The 16,826-nt window shown below is 57.9% G+C and overlaps 6 protein-coding genes across 6 annotated transcripts; 2 read left to right on the top strand and 4 right to left on the bottom strand.

The window, feature by feature from the left end:
- Positions 1-2,004: 2,004 nt before the first annotated feature.
- CMQ_5735 (cecr1 family adenosine deaminase) lies at positions 2,005-3,832 on the top strand (the record flags this gene model as incomplete). The annotated part of the gene is made up of 2 exons (XM_014313322.1): positions 2,005-2,131; positions 2,193-3,832. The coding sequence occupies 2 exons, from the start codon at positions 2,005-2,007 to the stop codon at positions 3,830-3,832; spliced, it is 1,767 nt and encodes a 588-aa protein (XP_014168797.1).
- A 195-nt stretch (positions 3,833-4,027) lies between these two features.
- CMQ_5507 (mismatched base pair and cruciform DNA recognition) lies at positions 4,028-4,576 on the bottom strand (the record flags this gene model as incomplete). The annotated part of the gene is made up of 1 exon (XM_014313094.1): positions 4,028-4,576. One exon carries the CDS (start codon positions 4,574-4,576, stop codon positions 4,028-4,030), a length of 549 nt encoding a protein of 182 aa, XP_014168569.1.
- Positions 4,577-5,153: 577 nt separating this feature from the next.
- On the bottom strand, positions 5,154-6,779 carry CMQ_5750 (tRNA splicing protein; the record flags this gene model as incomplete). Its single annotated transcript, XM_014313337.1, has 3 exons — positions 5,154-5,576; positions 5,633-6,456; positions 6,527-6,779. 3 exons carry the CDS (start codon positions 6,777-6,779, stop codon positions 5,154-5,156), a joined length of 1,500 nt encoding a protein of 499 aa, XP_014168812.1.
- A 713-nt stretch (positions 6,780-7,492) lies between these two features.
- Positions 7,493-9,054, top strand: CMQ_5637 (bar adaptor protein; the record flags this gene model as incomplete). The annotated part of the gene is made up of 3 exons (XM_014313224.1): positions 7,493-7,528; positions 7,614-8,973; positions 9,029-9,054. 3 exons carry the CDS (start codon positions 7,493-7,495, stop codon positions 9,052-9,054), a joined length of 1,422 nt encoding a protein of 473 aa, XP_014168699.1.
- Positions 9,055-10,149: 1,095 nt separating this feature from the next.
- CMQ_5684 (f-box domain containing protein) lies at positions 10,150-12,237 on the bottom strand (the record flags this gene model as incomplete). The annotated part of the gene is made up of 2 exons (XM_014313271.1): positions 10,150-11,937; positions 12,091-12,237. The coding sequence occupies 2 exons, from the start codon at positions 12,235-12,237 to the stop codon at positions 10,150-10,152; spliced, it is 1,935 nt and encodes a 644-aa protein (XP_014168746.1).
- A 1,816-nt stretch (positions 12,238-14,053) lies between these two features.
- On the bottom strand, positions 14,054-15,721 carry CMQ_5602 (major facilitator superfamily transporter amine; the record flags this gene model as incomplete). Its single annotated transcript, XM_014313189.1, has 1 exon — positions 14,054-15,721. The coding sequence occupies one exon, from the start codon at positions 15,719-15,721 to the stop codon at positions 14,054-14,056; it is 1,668 nt and encodes a 555-aa protein (XP_014168664.1).
- Positions 15,722-16,826: the final 1,105 nt, after the last annotated feature.

Genomic DNA, 16,826 nt, shown 5'->3' with positions numbered 1-16,826 from the left:
GGACAAAACACACCGATCCATCCCAGAACGTTCCCCGCCGCTCATACCCTCTGCAACGTTGCGCAGAAACACCACAAACACACACAAAGAGCAGCGGTTCGGGCAAACATCTGCAAGCGCCCATGCAACGTTCTGGGGTCCCAGAATTGGATCGCTTTCGACTTGGACATTCCCGAGACAACTGTCAACTCGTCAACATTTGCGACCCGTGCAAGCAGCCTCTTGGGATTTTTCTGGCACTCGCCATCCCAATCTGACACACGCTGCTGCCACACCTTGGCACCCGCTCGTCAGTGGGCTTGGCAGCGAGGAGAACGCTCACCACAGGCACTGGGAAAGGGAGACACTGCAGCTGCCACTGCACCACACTTTACGGTCCTCTTCTCGCAACCAACTTGCTGCTACTGAGAAGCTGAAGACCTGTCTCCCTCTCCGGTGCCCGTGTTCTCCTCCCCTGTCGCAGAGGCTGCTAACAGTCGCCACATGCACACTTTACACGACTTGACACGCTGCTGCCACAAAGCCTTGTCGGCAGGGTGTGGCAGCGAGGAGATATTTTACCATGGGCACCTGGGGAGACGCCACCACCACACTCACCCCTTCCGGTGCCCATTTCTCCTTCTTTTGCACGCAGACTGCGACCAGTCACTGCACAAGTTGTCTCGGGAAATTCCAAGCACTCACAACATTCGGGCGTCTTGTCCCCTCGGAGGAAAGAGACAGAACTGGGACAGGAAGATCGAAACAAACTCGGCAAAGAGCACACCCATCTCCACTCACACGGGCGCATCACTCACTACTTGCGCCCTCGGCTCCAGCCATCCACCACTCATCGATCTTCTTACTGTCTCTTTCCTCCGGCCACCTCTACTCAACGACACGGCACAGCTCCCTACCAAGGGACGGCACACGATTCCAGGACACACTCTCCACCAAAAAACTCCTGTGTTCCTGTGACTTTTCTGTCTGCCAACTTCACCACTCAAAGTGCCGTGTCGCTTAATGAGCGTGCCAGGTCTGGAAGGTATAATTCGTGCTATCCTCTCTCCTCGCTGTTCATTTTTCAATGCTAACAAAATCCCTCTGCAGAAAACACAAATCCGGCCGGCATCGAATAAACAGACAAAAAATACCCCCCACGAATATTCCCCGACCATCCACACCCCAATACGGAGCGATGGGAGGAGTTTTTTGGAGACAAGAAAAAAGGAGCAGCGAGAATCACAATCATGTATATAGGCTGCGGTGCTGGAGACGTAAAACAACCTCTACCCTTACCTCTCCACACCGCGGCACCGTGGAGGCAGAACAACCACTACCCCTGCCTCCTACGGTATATAAAACGAGGCAGAACAACCACCACTCCTGCCTCAAAAGCTGTCTGAGGCAGAACAACCTCTACCCCTGCCTCTCGCCCCTCGACCTGCATAGACAGGCGCAGGGGACAACAGCTTCCAAACTCATGTACTATCCGAGTGGCCACGAGATGACCCGGACAGATTGTTTCATGTATTTAGCTATGACGGATTCTCTCCACATGGTGGCAGCTTCGGCTCGCTGCCGGAGAGAGTCCTGCCCCCTGCCATGTATCGCTTGCTCCAATATACAAATGTAAACCAACAAATATGCATCTCGCAAAAACAAGGCACAGTAACTCGTTGATTGTCGAACACTACTCTCAGCCTCTTTGTTGTGCTAAGAGGATCAGGGGTGACGAGGATGAGAGACGAGAAAAGATCGTCCAAATACCACCCAACCAACTTTACCCACCAAGATCGCCAGTGCGCCAAATGATCGTCACTGCCCCCACTACTTGCTCGCCGCCTATACACGTGACGTCAACAGTCACCGACAGTGTTTAAGGAAGGAGCAACGCGGTCAGCCTGTGGCAGGTAGTTCGGACCTATCCTTTGACATTCTTTTTTGCTCTTTGCCGTTGACAATTGAAAAACCAAGGACGACGACGCATACATCATCGCAACAACACACACTACGGCGCGCACGATGCCCTTTTCCGACGAGGAGTGGCAGGAGGTGTTGGAGGAGATGCCGCATTCCGAAGACGCGGTTATTCAAAAGTATCTCAAGGGCCGTGAGGGACTGATTGCGGAGGAGAAGAAGCAGCGGACAGGTGAGTTTTTCGCGGTGGGCTTTTTACACTACATCGCTCTCCGCTCACTGACCCGAGCCAGACTATGCTTTCCGACAGTCGCTGTCGCCCATCGCGCGCAAAGCATGTGCCATTGTGGAGCGGGTACGGGACGACGAGCGACGCCGAATCTGGACGACTGGGCTCGAGGAGAAGATTGCAAGCTCAGGAGGGGCTTCGGGGGGCACGGGCACGACAGTGTACCCGGGCCAGATGTTCTCGCACGCCAAGGAGCTGATGGAGACGACGACGCTGTGGCACATTGTTCAGCGGCTGCCAAAAGGGACGCTGTTGCACGCACACAACGATGCGATGGTGGAGTTCAGCTACATCTTTGGGGTGCTTCTGGACACGCCGGGGATCCATATACGGGGACCAGACGGACCTCTGGCAACGGCTGAGCAGCGGGCCGGACGTGTGGTGCGGTTCCGGTTTCTGCGCCAGGCGCGGCCGCTGGTTGCCGGATCGAACCCGTCGCCGTGGGATGCATCGTACGTGGCGAACACGCCGGTGCTTCTGACAGACGCAGCCGACGCCTTTCCAGACGGCGGGCGAGCAGGATTTGTGGCGTGGCTCAAGGGGCGCTGCACGCTGTCGCCGGCGGACTCGACGGAGCAGCATCACGGAGTGGACCACATCTGGCGACGGTTCCAGGGCTGCTTCGACACGCTGGGGTCAGCGATCCACTACGAGCCGGTGTGGCGGGCGTTTCTGCGACGGCTGATGCAGCAGCTGCTAGACGACGGGCTGCGCTGGGCGGAGGTTCGGTACATGTGGGGAACGGACTACTGCCGTGAGGGCCACGAGGAGCCAGAAACGGACTACCTGCACGTGTTCGGGACGGCGGAGGAGGAGATTGCGCGGTTCCAGGAGGCAAACCCGGGCTTCTGGGGACTGCGGTTCATCTGGACGGCATACCGGCCGCTGCCGACGCGACCGCTGACGGAAAGCATGGACCACTGCCTGTCGACGAAGCTGGCATATCCGGCGCTGATTGCGGGCTTCGACCTGGTCGGGCAGGAGGACGCGGGACGACCATTGCGGGATTGCCTGCCGGAGCTGTTCTGGTTCCGGAAGCAGTGCGCGGCCGAGGGCGTGGAGCTGCCGTTTTTCTTCCATGCGGGCGAGTGTCTGGGCGACGGCGACGCGACGGACACGAACCTGTTTGACGCGGTGTTGCTGGGGACGCGGCGGATCGGACACGGGTTCAGCCTGTACAAGCACCCGCTGTTGGTACAGCTGGTGCGCGAGCGACGAATCCTGCTGGAGGTGTGTCCGATCAGCAACGAGGTCCTGCGGCTGTGCGGCAGTGTGCTGTCGCACCCGATGCCAGCGCTGCTAGCTCGCGGTGTGGCCTGCAGTCTCAACAACGACGACCCGGCGATGCTGGGACAGGACGCGGTCGGGATGACACACGACTTCTGGCAGGCGCTGCAGGGGTGGCAGAATCTCGGCCTGGCCGGACTCGGGTCGCTGGCGGAGAACAGCGTGCGATGGGCATGTTTTGAGGACCAGACGGCAGAGGCGTGGCAGCGAGACATCCAAGATGCCAGTCTGGGGACGGGGGTGAAGGCGAAGCGGCTGCAGGAGTGGCGGGTGGAGTGGGAGCAGTTTTGTTTGTGGGTGGTGACGGAGTATGGGGAGGAGGGGGGAGAAGAGAAGGAAGAAAGTGGAAGAAAGTGAATGGTTGGAGACGAAAGAAGAGGCGTTAAGAGAAGGAGCATCGAGACTACGAGTTTGGGGAGAGCTACAGGATATACAAAGTATGATCTTTATTTCGTAACTATATATGTTGCTATATGCTGTCTTTAACCCATCCGTCTTCCAGATCATAGCATCGTTTGAGGCTCTGCCCTCACCACCACTTCTCACTCTGCCCTACTGCGAAGCCTTCTGGATGTCGTGCTCGGCGCCGCGCTGCTGGGCCTTTCCCTGTTCGCGCTGTTTCTGGAATTCAGCCTGGGCGCGGTCGTTACCGGAGAGGCCGGCGAGGGTATCGCCAACGGAGCCCTTGACGCGATCCGCGGCGCCGCCGAAGAGATCGCTGGCCTGGCCGCGGGCTTCCTGCTGCTGGCCGGCCAGGTTCTGTTCGCGGCCGCTGTTCTTGAGGTTCTGCGATCCGACGAGGCCGCCGACAGCCTCCTTGGCCGACCCGATCGTCTGGTTCCAGCTGCCGGTGGCGCGGTCCGGGTCATCGCGCGCGACCGCACCCGACGACGTGGCCGTGAAGCCGGGACCCTTGACGGCAGCGTGCGAGGCGGCGTGCTCGCTGTCGGCCTGGGTCTGACGCGCGTCGCCGGCCGTCTTGTCGGCAGTGCTGCCGGTGAGACTGCCGATGGCGCTCTGGACGGTGCCGATGGCGGAGTCGAGGTAGGACTGGGTGGTGGAGGTAGAAGGGGTGGAGGTGGTGTTTGTGTTGGAAGACATGATGTATCTGGAAGAGAGTTGGGTGTAGTGGATGGTTGCGTGTCAATGGAGATATCAGAGATCGATGTATAGTATCAAGTAGATTGTTTAGTTGTGCATACTATCCTACAACTCTTCGAAGAAGATGTCAACACCTTATATACTCACAATGGCGTCAAGATCCCAGATATTATGTGCCTGGACGTTGCTTCGGCTCTGTCAAATGCCAGGATGATGTCATCAAACTGACAAGCTCGTCGAAAATAGCCATGATGTCACTTCTAGCAGGCGCGACCAGGAACGCTGGCGGAGGCTGCCGCTTTAGGCCACAGCCTATCATCTGATTCGTCCGCCAGCTTCTCCTTTCTGTGGCGCATTACCTCATCGTCATACTTTGATGCATTACGTCATGGTGAGGTCTCAGCAGGCAATACCCAGTAAATGTGCTGTTCTTACCATCTCAATGTGCCCTCTCACTTTAACCTAATACGGACACACGTCGCTTAGGGCCAGAGCGGAAAGTCCTTCCGTACTTCCGAGCCCAGCATTCCAGAAATGACAATCCACGCGTCATCCGATCGAAAATCGTGACACCCGTCTAATGCTGGCTCCACTGGATCGTGTTGAGGTCGACGCCCTCCTGGACCAGTTCCCAAAGCGGACTCAATTCGCGCAAGAAGTTGACGCGCTCGCGCACGGCCTGCAGGACATAGTCGATCTCGGCCTCGGTGGTGAAGCGACCGATGCCGAAGCGGATGCTGGAGTGGGCGCTCTCGTCGCTGTTGCCGAGCGCACGCAGCACGTAGCTCGGCTCGAGCGACGCCGACGTGCAGGCGCTGCCGGACGACAGCGCAATGTCCTTGAGCGCCATCAGCAGCGACTCGCCCTCGACGTAGGCAAACGACACGTTGACACAGCCGGGGTAAAAGCGGTCGGGGTCGCCGTTCTGGGTCGTGTGCTCGAGCGAGAGCAGGCCGCTGAGCAGCCGGTCCGAAAGACTCTTGATGCGACGGGAGTCATACTGTTCTGTCAGTCTGTGTGTGCAGGAGAGCGTGTAGAAGGGTTGTTCCAACGCACCGGCAGCTCCTGCTTGGCCAGCCGACAGGCCTCGCCAAAACCGACAACCAGCGGCGGCGACAGCGTGCCGCTGCGCAGACCACGCTCCTGGCCACCACCCGTGATGATGGGGTCGAGCCGGACGCGCGGACGCCGGCGAATGTAGCAGGCCCCGATGCCCATGGGCCCGTAGATCTTGTGAGCCGAGATGGACATGAGGTCGATCTGCATGGCGTTGACGTCGATGGGAATCTTGCCGACGGCCTGGGCGCCGTCCGAGTGGAAGAAGACCTTGCGGCTGCGGCACAGAGCCCCGATCTCGGCCAGCGGCTGGATCACGCCAATCTCGTTGTTGACGGCCATGATGCTGACCAGCGCCGTGTCCGGCCGGATGGCCGCCTCCAGCTCGGCCATGTCGATCAGCCCGTTGTGGCCGACCGGAAGATACGTCACGTCAAAACCTTCGTCCTGCAGGTGGCGGCAGCTGTCGAGAACGCACTTGTGCTCCGTCTGTGTCGTGATCACGTGGCGCTTCTTGCCAGCCCGTCCAAAGAACCGGGCGACACCCTTGATGCTCATGTTGTTGCTCTCTGTCGCCCCGCTCGTGAAGACGATCTCCTTCGCGTCCGCGCCGATCAGCGCCGCCACGTGCTCGCGCGCTTCCTCCACCGCCTTCTCGCTCTCCCAGCCGTACGCGTGCGTGCGCGAGTGCGGGTTGCCGTACGAGCCCACGTAGTACGGCAGCATGGCGTCCAGCACCCGCGGGTCCACCGGCGTCGTTGCCTGCATGTCCAGGTAGATGGGACGCTGGCCCTCGTCCAGGAGCGTAGCCTGTCGAAGCACGTCTGGCCGGTTAGAAAAGAGGAAGAAAAAGAAAAGGAAGAAAAGACAAAAAAAAAAAGACATAAAACTCACCAGAAACACCAGGAACAGACGCCAGCCCCAGGGTGCCGTCCACCTTGGTCGCCTCCGACACCTGCGCATGGTCCCGTCGGCTCTCTGTCACGTACGTCCGCCTCGTCGGTCGCCGTATCGGGACTGTCACCATGGATCTTGTCGTCGTCGGTCGCATCGTCCGCAGAGCTGCGGAAACGACCGGCGTCGAGGGCCGGGCAGCCAGGCGCGAAGCCTGCCGCAATATGAATGCGTGCGAAGCCATGACAGACATGGCAGTTTCAACAGCGGGAAAAAAGATGGCAAAGACGAGGGTGGATGGCGGATTTGTCAGTGTTCCTCCGACTTTATGCATTCGGGATTTGCCTCCACAATTTTCTGATTGGAGCGCCACACTGCCCCGCCTCGAGGCTTGGGGCTCTGGCGGACTTGGAGTCCAAGCCGGCGCCGTGACTAATCACCGATGACCGAAGGTCCTGTCCTTGTGGGCTTGTGGGTCAAGGAGGGAGGGGGAAGGAGGGAACGGGAAGACAGGGAGAGCACATGATTGAACGCGGCCAATCTGGACAGCGATATTAAGGGCCTTGTGCCTCGTCCAGTTCGTATCGTACAAACATCTTGATCTTCATCCTACCCCATACCCATTGCTCCTACGACCGCGGTCAACAGCCCTACCCTCGCCCCCTCAACGGCCACTGCCACCCCCTGCGCCACATTGGGAACACAGCTGACTCGCGGCGGAACGTCATCAATACAAATTGCCGTTCGTTTGTTTTGTGCACCAAAAAACCAGGAATCCGCCAAAAGACAACTCTTTCGCCCTTCTGCCCACAAAGCAGGCGCCGTGTGTCTGGCGCACGCATCTCTGTCAACACCTGTCCCCGATTTCTTGTTCTCCGCATCTGCGCTGCCCCATCCCCAGCATCACCGGCCTCTCGGCTTTTCCATCACTTTATCGCCTCCGGTCCTCGTTTTCGTCTGCCGACCATGAGTTTCCGCGGCTTCCAGAAGAGCGTGGTCCGAGTATGTAATCATGCCGACTTCCTTCTTTTCTCGCTTGCCCGTTTGCTCGTCGTTCGTCGCTCGTCGCTCGCTAACTCCCACATAGGCACCACAACAATTCAAGGCCAAGTTCAACATTGGCGAGCACACCAAGGACTCGATCTACCTGGACGCAGAACGGCGCTTTGACGAGGTCGAGAAGGAGACCAAGAAGCTGCACGACGAGAGCAAGCACTATGCCGACGCCATCAACGGCATGCTCTCGCACCAGATCGAGTTCTCCCGCGCCATGACGGAGGTCTATAAACCCATCAGCGGCAGCGTCTCCGATCCGGAGTCGTACATCTCCGAGTCCAATGAGGCCGGCATCCGGGCCTGTGAGGAGTACGAGGCCGTGGTCAAGGACCTGCAGGAGACGCTCGCGCCCGAGCTAGAAATGATCGAGACCAGGGTGATCCGGCCGGCCAACGAGCTGCTCGACGTCATCCGTGTCATCCGAAAGACTGCCGTCAAGCGCGAGCACAAAAAACTCGACTATGACCGCCACCGCCTCGCCCTCAAGAAGCTGCAGGACAAGAAGGAGAAGTCGCTCAAGGACGAGAAGGCCTTGTACAAGGCCGAGAGCGACCTGGAACAGTCCGCCCAAGACTTCAACTACTTCAACGACCTGCTCAAGGATGAGCTGCCTAAACTCTTTCATCTCGAGCGCCAATTCATCCAGCCGCTCTTCCAGTCTTTTTACTACATGCAGCTCAACGTCTTCTACACCCTGCACGAGAAGATGCAGCAGTGCGACATTGGCTACTTTGACCTGACCCGCGACATCGAGGAGGCCTTTGAGAGCAAGCGCGGCGCCATTCAGGACGAGGCCGAGAAGCTGACCATTGTGCACTTCCGCAAGACCGGCGGCAAGCGCCCGCTCAACCAGTCCAAGTACGGCACGCGACCTGCCCTCGAGGCTGGCCCGCGTCCGCTCGCCATCACCGCCGGCCCGTCCAGCTCTTCCACCTACGACTACGACGCCGATAAGAACAGCAGCAACGGCAGCAAAGACGGCGCTGACGACCGCTCGCAGTACCACGGCTATGCCTCGGCCTCGTCCGCACGTCGGTCCGAGGACGTCGACCGTCCGCCTCCGCCCTACTCGGCCATCGGTAGCGGCGGCCTGCACAGCCCGTCCAAATTTGGCGGTTTCGGCAACGCCACCAGCAGCAGCGGTAGCACTAACGCGCTGGCCGCAGCCGTGGCCGCCAAGTCCAAGCCGCCACCACCGCCCAAGCCTAAGCCGACCCGGCTGAGCGCTGTGCCGGCTCCTGAGACCGTCACGGCCCTGTACGACTATGCGGCTGCCCAGGAGGGTGACCTCGGCTTCCGGGCTGGCGACGTCATCGAGATTGTCACCCGCACGGGCAACGCAAACGAGTGGTGGGAGGGCAAGCTGAACGGTCGGCAAGGACAGTTCCCAGGTAAGCAGATGCGTTGCAGTAAGACCAAAGACCAAAGGCTAATCAACCTTTGCAGGAAACTATGTTCAACTGAACAGTTAGCCGGCGCCGAGAACAAGCCAGAACAACGAACATTTACCATGGAAAACATTATACCAAACCCCCTCTTCCCACTGCTTTGGGTTTTATGCCGTTGTGTTTTTGTGCATCGGAGCGAGAAGGAGGATTGTCATGGATTTCGGACGAGGACGGAGGAGGGACACTGTAACAACAGAAGACTCGGACGGCACAAGAGGCGGCTGTGCATAATATGAGCATTTGAAAAGCCGGTGGCTTGTGCGAGCGTGATGTGCCTCTTCTCAGGACAGGCAAGGAGCGTTGATGCTCTAGCAGCCATGTCCTCTAGCCCAGCCCTGGTTGCAGCGCCCGGACGAACATGGGCAAAATATCTTAGACGTTATGAATAGAGAGAGGAACAAACGCTTGCAAGGCGTGGGAGGTCGCACCTGTCCCATTAGATGGAGACTTTTGACTTTCTTCGTGGTTGTACTTTGAAATGCCGAGATTGAGGGGAAGATTAAAATTTGCCTTTGAAATCTGCCTGTGAAATCTGCCTTTCCAAAGTTGGGTCGAAATTACAAACAACACAACTAAAGGGTAGCGTCGTATGTTTCGTCATGTAATAGGCCAATTCCATCGCAAAAGAGTGCATGGGGTTGAAATTGGGCACAAAGATACCAAGAGCCCGTGGTTCGGGCGCATATGCTATCAGAAAGAAGAAGCTGTATGCCGGACAACTCGGGACTAAAGCTCCTTTTGTAGCTAGCCCACCCCAGCACACCATACCCGTTTAGCTCTCAATGAGCCACAAGGCTGGGCAGCGTCAAGCTTATCTATCAGAAGCCTGTACGACCATCTACAGACACGATGCTACGTAGATTCAGCCGCACACTAACTGCAGTGCATATGACTATAATCCGACGCCTAACGGAATCCCGATCGATATTGGTATAATCCAGTTTACAGATTGGGCACGTATGTATGAGAAGATGGGCGGCAAGACAGACGATCAGGCTGGTTCATGTTTATTAATGTTGGGTAGTGTTGCGTGTCTAATAAGACGCTTACTACCAGTCCAAGGCTAGCTGTAGCAACGGCATGCAAGATACGAATGCGCTCATGCAGCGTTGCATGGTATTAGTAGAAAAAGTGATATCCCATATCGATGTCTTTGTACAAGGGCACGTTGTTTGACGAAAGCCAATCTGGCTGCAACCCTTCGGGCGTTGGGTCGTCGTCGGATAGGTCGATATACTGCCGATAGTCGGGAGAGGAGGACACTGACACGGCCGCAGACCGGGTCACTGCCCTGTCCGGTCTGTCGTGCCATGGCCGCAAATGCGGCAGACGGACGGAGGCATCGAAGCTGATAAACACCAGGGCGTGCATTTTGTCATCGCCCTCGATGGAGTAGAGCAGTGACCGGTCGTCCCACGTGCCCGAAACCTCGCCCTGGTGGCCATTGGGGTTCATGATCCGGTCGAGAACGAGGTTGCGCGAGGCCTGTTGGCCCTGGACGGCCGGTGGCCACGTTGTCGGCTCGATCGTGGCAAACTGCTGCTCGATTTCACGCAGCGGGTATAGCTGTTCTTCGTCTTCGCCGGCCTCGTCCCTTGGGCTGTCCGGGCTGGGCAGCATTGGGCAGGCAGACCGCGGTTTTCTACTGCCAGCACGGAGACGCAGCCGTCTTGCGGCCGGATCGGTCTCGGCCGGAAGGTTTACCAGATCGAGAAAGGTCGAGCAGGTGGGAAAGTATGCGCGAACCAGACAGGTGCTGGGCGTAAACGGCATCATCTTGGACGAGTCATCGCCAGGATGTACGTTTTCTGGACTCCTGCGGGGGATGTGCTGCTTCCGGTCGACGTCTGCCATGTCGGGAAAGTCGTTTTGGCGTCTCCATCCATCCGGTCTTGAGCTGCTAGAGGCGTCATGATAGAAGACGTCCAGCGCAGCACCAATGCGGCCACCTGTTCTGCATGACAGGACAGCGTCATCCTTGGTCGGGAAGACGACCTCCTGGGTGTAATATGTTCGGCGACTGTCGCTGCTGCCGAAGCGCCACTCTTTCCGCGACTCGAGAATGGTCAGCCTGCCGGTCTCCTCGTCGGCGACCATGCGGATAAAGGACCAGCGCTCGTCAATGGTGCCTTCGGCATTCAGACGTCGCCAGAGCGAATCGGATGTGGCCTCGGTTATGGCATCCATATCCGACAGCGGAAAGCGACAGCAGTAGTAGTACGAATCGGTGATTCCGACCATGAGCTCGAGGCTAGTCTGGTTGGATAGGGCGTAGAAACAGTCGCCGATAATGTCAAAATACACATTGACGCCAATGTCGGAGCCAAGGACCCGGTCTAGATACCTGCTCGTTCCCACGAGGCGTTCCTCGCGAATGGAATAGCGCCGCAAGACCCATCGTCGGTGCCCATCGTCGCCTTGGCCGGTGTAGGTGCCAAAGATGACGTAGTCCTTGTTGCTGCGGGCAAACAGCCTTGTCGGTAAGGGCACCCGGACGCTGCGCGTCCAGTGTTCCCGTATGCTAAAGACGACCAGCCAGGTCTCATTGGTGGTCCGGCAGTGCGTGTAGCGACATGTCACAATGCCGTCTGCATAGTGCAGCAGTATGAACTTGTACTTTGTCGTATCCCTGGACTCGTCGACCGCTCGATCCAGCAACTTGCGTATGTGTACCACATACTCGCTGCGAGCATTGCCACGGAGCGGCAAGATGAACAGCTTACGCTCAATGATGTAGAGTAGGGTGCCATTTACGTAAAGATGGGAGTCTGCTACAGCAATGATGGCGGTGGCAAACGGCTCCAGATTAGATATGGCGAGTCTTCGTTTAGCCAGCAGACGGAATGCGCGAGCGTACTGCTGCGTCTCTTTTGCCTCGAGAAACTCGGAGGAAAAAGCAGCTTGGCTCTGTAGGCACCGGTCAGCAGTTGCAATGGGCCCCGAGGACGTGTGCGAAGCGAGCGGGAAAGTGGTTTTTGCACATTGCAGCCCAACAATGCAGCCCAAGTCAGTGGCCATCCATGTGAAAAGGGGGGTGTTGGGTTTGAATCGGGCACCTACCTCGAGGAGAGAGCGGCAGATGCTGTTATCGCAAAAGAGGTTCTGAAAGCGCCAACACGTTTGGCTCAGCCCAAAGGCGTCCACGATGGAGAGCTGTTGTACAATGGCAAACGTGAGTTCGTTTGGCAAGCGAAAGATGGAGTTCATGAGTTCGTGATACGCCTAGTAACGCTTCTCCAGCTATGTCAAAGAGAGAGAGTAGACAGGACAGGGGCACAAAAGAGTGTCTGAAAGACGATGATACGATATATTGCAGGATGTCGTTGTACAGGATCTTGCACTGGGGAGAAGAGCCATATTATCATAAAAATCGAGCCACATACGGCCCACACCTATTAGATGCACAACTGCCTATTATTTTAAATAGCAATTGAGCCTCATACGGGCTTGCCCAGTATGATTGCAAGCGGTGCGGCTCTGCAGATAGTTACAGGCTGAGCTAAACCTAATATTTTCCCTAGCGTTTTGGCAATTATTGAGCTGTATCGCGTTATCGCCCTCTGTAACGCCGAGTACCACAACCAAGACATGTCGTGCATCCTGCTTGAATCCATCACAAAGTCTACAGGCGAGAGTTGCGCCAAGTTTACCAAGTTGGTTCATTGTGCACCAATTTACGCGCGACACGCTATCAAAACTCCGAAGCGGCAAGCCTATGAAGCTCTCCATCTCAAGCATCGATAATTGCATTGGTTCGATTGCAGTCACACCGACGGGTGTGTTGTAGGAGGATGCGGTAACCTGCAAAGGAAGGTCCCTCGTCGCAGTACTCCGTAGACAAGGATGATTCACCGACTCTACGCGTACGGAGCACTGACTAGGGTCCATTCCAGCCATAGAGCCCTTCGCCGAATGCTTGGGCAGTTTCAGCCTCTTCAGCCTCCCCCACTGCGCTGGCAGACCGCTTCGCGCGCTATGTGTCTTGGCCTTGGAAATGCGGCTGTTGGCTTCCGGCCGGGCAGCTCTGACTGGACGCTCCGACGAGCTCAACGTACTCCGTACACATTGGCGACACGTTTGCCGATAGGCCCAGCGGGCTGCTGTTGCCGATCAGCCTGTTTCGGCAGTCGCGCTACAAGCGGAACGCCCATGTCAAGCTGAAGAACTCTGCGCCCAACACGTGGAGGACGGGCCGGTGCCACCGTGTGCTGCGAAGGATGCGGTTGGTGGAGCGTCGCCACTCAGAAGAGTTTGTCTACCGCAGCCCAGCGGCGGAGCTGGCAGCCAGTGATAGCTTTGACGACGAGAAGGGTGGCCAAAGGTAGTCGTGGCGAGCTTTCTGAGTTGTGCTAAAGGGAGGCGACGCTGACGATGCTGACAGTAAGCTGGCACCTAAACGACCGCTTACGAAGCGGAATCGACATCACGACCTATCTGGCGGCTACAGATCACAAGCGGGCCAAAAGACAAGCTGTGCCGTGCGAGGTCGGCAGCTGTATCTGACCACCTGTCGTGTGGCTGTGTGTCAAGGCCAGACCAGCTCCGAGGGACGGCACGAACGGATGAGGAGAGGCGGGCTAGAGACGTGTGATTCTGATGTGCGTGAGCCGAGAAGTCGGGCGTTTATAAAGTAATCGGTTTGACGGAGAGCTTGTGGGAAAGTGGGAGAGATTGGGATGACGTGGGAGCGAAAGAGTGCGCGTGAAGCGATGAAAACAACTGACAGTCTGCGCGGGTCGTACATCGGAAAGGAAGTGTGACGAAGTGAGTGTGGCATTATCGTAGCTGTGTTTGTATTATGTACGAGCAGGGAATCAATCCTTTGAAGATACTCTGTACTTTCCCAAATTGCAAACACATTCCTCTTCTGCGGCTCTAATCACGTGTCTCCTGCACCTGGCTGTGGGCCCCTAGTAACCGTTGTACAGCCCTGTCTACCACACCGTCACGGACAGGAAGGAACGTCCACCTGTCACTCGTATCTTTATCACAAACTGAGGCATTTCGAATCATACGCGACCTGTCAAAAGTCCACCGCGCCGCTTTTCGTCACGCATCCCTCCTTTTGCAGCCCCTGCGGCTCTGCCTTGCCATCCGACATATCCCTTGACTTTCCTGTTTCGTCGCCTGCAGCAGTCGTTTCCGCTTTGCCCCGTCTCTTTCCGTCCTCACCTCCCCCGCCTTTCTGCCTCTCTTCTGCCTCCTCGTCTCTTCCTTGCGGCCTCTGCCCCTCTGCTGGTCTGCCCAGACGGAACTCGCCCACCCAGAGAGCGACGACGAGGCCGCCGACAGCACACCACACGGCCAAGCACCAGGTGGTGGTGGCCCAGCCAAAATCGGCCTGCAGATAGCCGGCCAGCAGGCTGCCAATGGCGCTGCCCAGCGCAAACGACGTCGTGAACAGCCCGTATCCGATGCCGTAGACGCCGCTGGGGCCCCAGACACCCGGCCGCGCAGCCTCCTCGGCCTCGATGGCGAAGCTGATCTCGGCCATCATCGGCACGTTGGCCAGCGTCATCGTGACGCCCAGCACGGCCAGCAGCACGGCCAGCAGCACCTTGTTGCCCATGGTGTCGCCGTCGACGAAGCGCAGACACACCAGCAGCGGCAACGTGGCGGCAAAGCCGGCCAGCGCCGGTCCTTTGGCGCCCCACCGGTCCGCCACGACGCCGGCCAGCGGCGAGACCAGGGCCGGCGGCAGGTACGGCGCAAAGAAGAGCAGCCCCGATGCCGTCGAGCCCCAGCCGAACTCGGACTTGACAAATAGCGGCAGGATCGTGTCAAAGGCCGTCAGGATGCTGGCCATGACCATGCCGCCGAAGAGGGCCGACGCCATCCGCCGGACACACAGCAGCATCCACATGCGGAGGAAGACAGAGGGCGTGGAGACTGGAGGAAGAGAAACGGCAGCCTGTTCGGCCAGCTGGCTCTCCTCGTCCCGACTAGCCGGTCCTCCTGTCAGCTGACCTGCCTGCTGGTCTGCCTGCTGGTCTGCCAGTCGGTCCTCCACATCCTGCTCGACCCATTGCCGGGCCACCTTCTTCTCGATCAACAGCAGGCGCAGGACAATGTCGAGGGCGATGAGACCAAAGGCGACATAATAGACAGCATAATAGCCGGCGCCGGCATAGACGTAGCCGCCAATCAGCGGGGCCAGCAGCAGGCCGGCCGACATGGCGATGCTTATGGAGCCCATGGCGAGGCCCATGCGCGAGCCCATGGTGTCGGCCAGCAGAGCGAGGCCGACGCTCCAGACGACGGCGGCGCTGGCGCCCTGCATCAGACGGCCAGCCACAAACAGCCCGATGGAGCGGCCGACACAAAGCATGACGGTGGCGCCGGCAAGTGCCACGAGGCCCATCAGCAGCGGCAGACGGCGCGAGGAGGTGTGGTCAGCATACATCCCCACGATTGGGCTGCCGACAAAGAGCGCGATGCCGTAGCAGGCAAACAGGATGGCGTTCCAGCGTTGCACCCGGTTGGCTGCAATGCCGAGCCGTGCCGTCAGCGCAAACGGCATCACAGGCACCACGAGCCCATACAGGAAGATGTCCGTGAAAATGGCCACGCAGATGGTGGCCACGATGAAGACGGTCGACGAGCGCTGGCGGAGGAAGGCTGGTGGCGGTGCTGTTGACGGCGGCGCTGTCCCGGATATCGGTGACCGCCAGAGAGAGCGGAAGCCGGCCATGTTGGCGTTGTGCTGCTGGCTGCTGGCTGCTGCCAAGGTTCCCTATCGACGGTGTTGACCGAAATGGACCGACAGAAGTAACAGAGGTGGACAGCAGAACTAACCAGCAGATGTAGCCAACAGAACTAACCAGCAGACAGTCAAGCAGAGCAGAGCACCACCGACACGACGGCCGTCGTCCCTCTTGTAGACGACATGCTAGCTTGGCCGATAGCCAGATCAAGCTAAAATCCCTGCACCTTTCTCCATGTCCTTTTCGACGGGGTCCGCGGCCACCGAAGCCGGCACGCACTAAACCTGGATAAACTCCTCGGCTTCCCGTCCGGCGTTACGGCAGGGCTGCCTAGATGCCATGCTCAAAAGGGCATCTCCTTATGCTTCTTGCCGCTCTTCACGAGCCAGACATTGCTGATAAATCGTCGGAAAGAATTCCGAGGGCGGTCGGCAGGCGGACCAGACGGATATGTCCCGATGAATGTGGAATAAAGACGAAGGACTCGAAATACCAACTCGGGATCGACAACGACTAAGCTCTGACGCGATTCGGCGAGGGTTGACGCTTCGACAAACTAACATACAGAGACCAGAGCCTGGGAGTACAGTACCTGGCTGGCGGGTAGCAACTGGGAAAATTCTATGTGCACTAGCCCACGTGACTTATTTTTGGCGGTCATGACCGGCTGAATACTGAAATCTTCGTGTAAGTTGTGTAGTTTCAAAGGATATTGACAAAACACGGATTAAGAACGGAAAAGACTAGTAAATACCATGCAATCCAGTCTCACCGCCCTGCTGTACCGGAGTGGCAAGCCCGCGGCCTGCGCCTCCTGCACAGCCGCTGCCTCCCGATCTTTCCAGGCCGCTACCTCTGCCTCTACTTTTTCCTTTGCCTTTGCTACTGCTTGCGTATCTCGCACCACTAAAGCTGCTTGCGCCGCTGCTGCACTGCTGCTTGTATTGCCGCCGGTGCTGCCGCTTTAGTATTCTGCCGGTCATGACCGCCAAAACAACTCGCACCTAGCAATTTCTGGTCATTGTGGGTCACTGATACATTTAATGCTTATCTTATCTACATTTTTTTTTCTCTAAAAAGCATTCGTTTGCC

Source organism: Grosmannia clavigera (assembly GCF_000143105.1).
Source record: "Grosmannia clavigera kw1407 unplaced genomic scaffold GCSC_89, whole genome shotgun sequence".
Taxonomy (NCBI): Eukaryota; Fungi; Ascomycota; class Sordariomycetes; order Ophiostomatales; family Ophiostomataceae; genus Leptographium; species Leptographium clavigerum.
The sequence above is the reverse complement of the archived record's forward strand: the minus strand, read 5'-3'. Positions and strand labels throughout refer to the sequence as shown.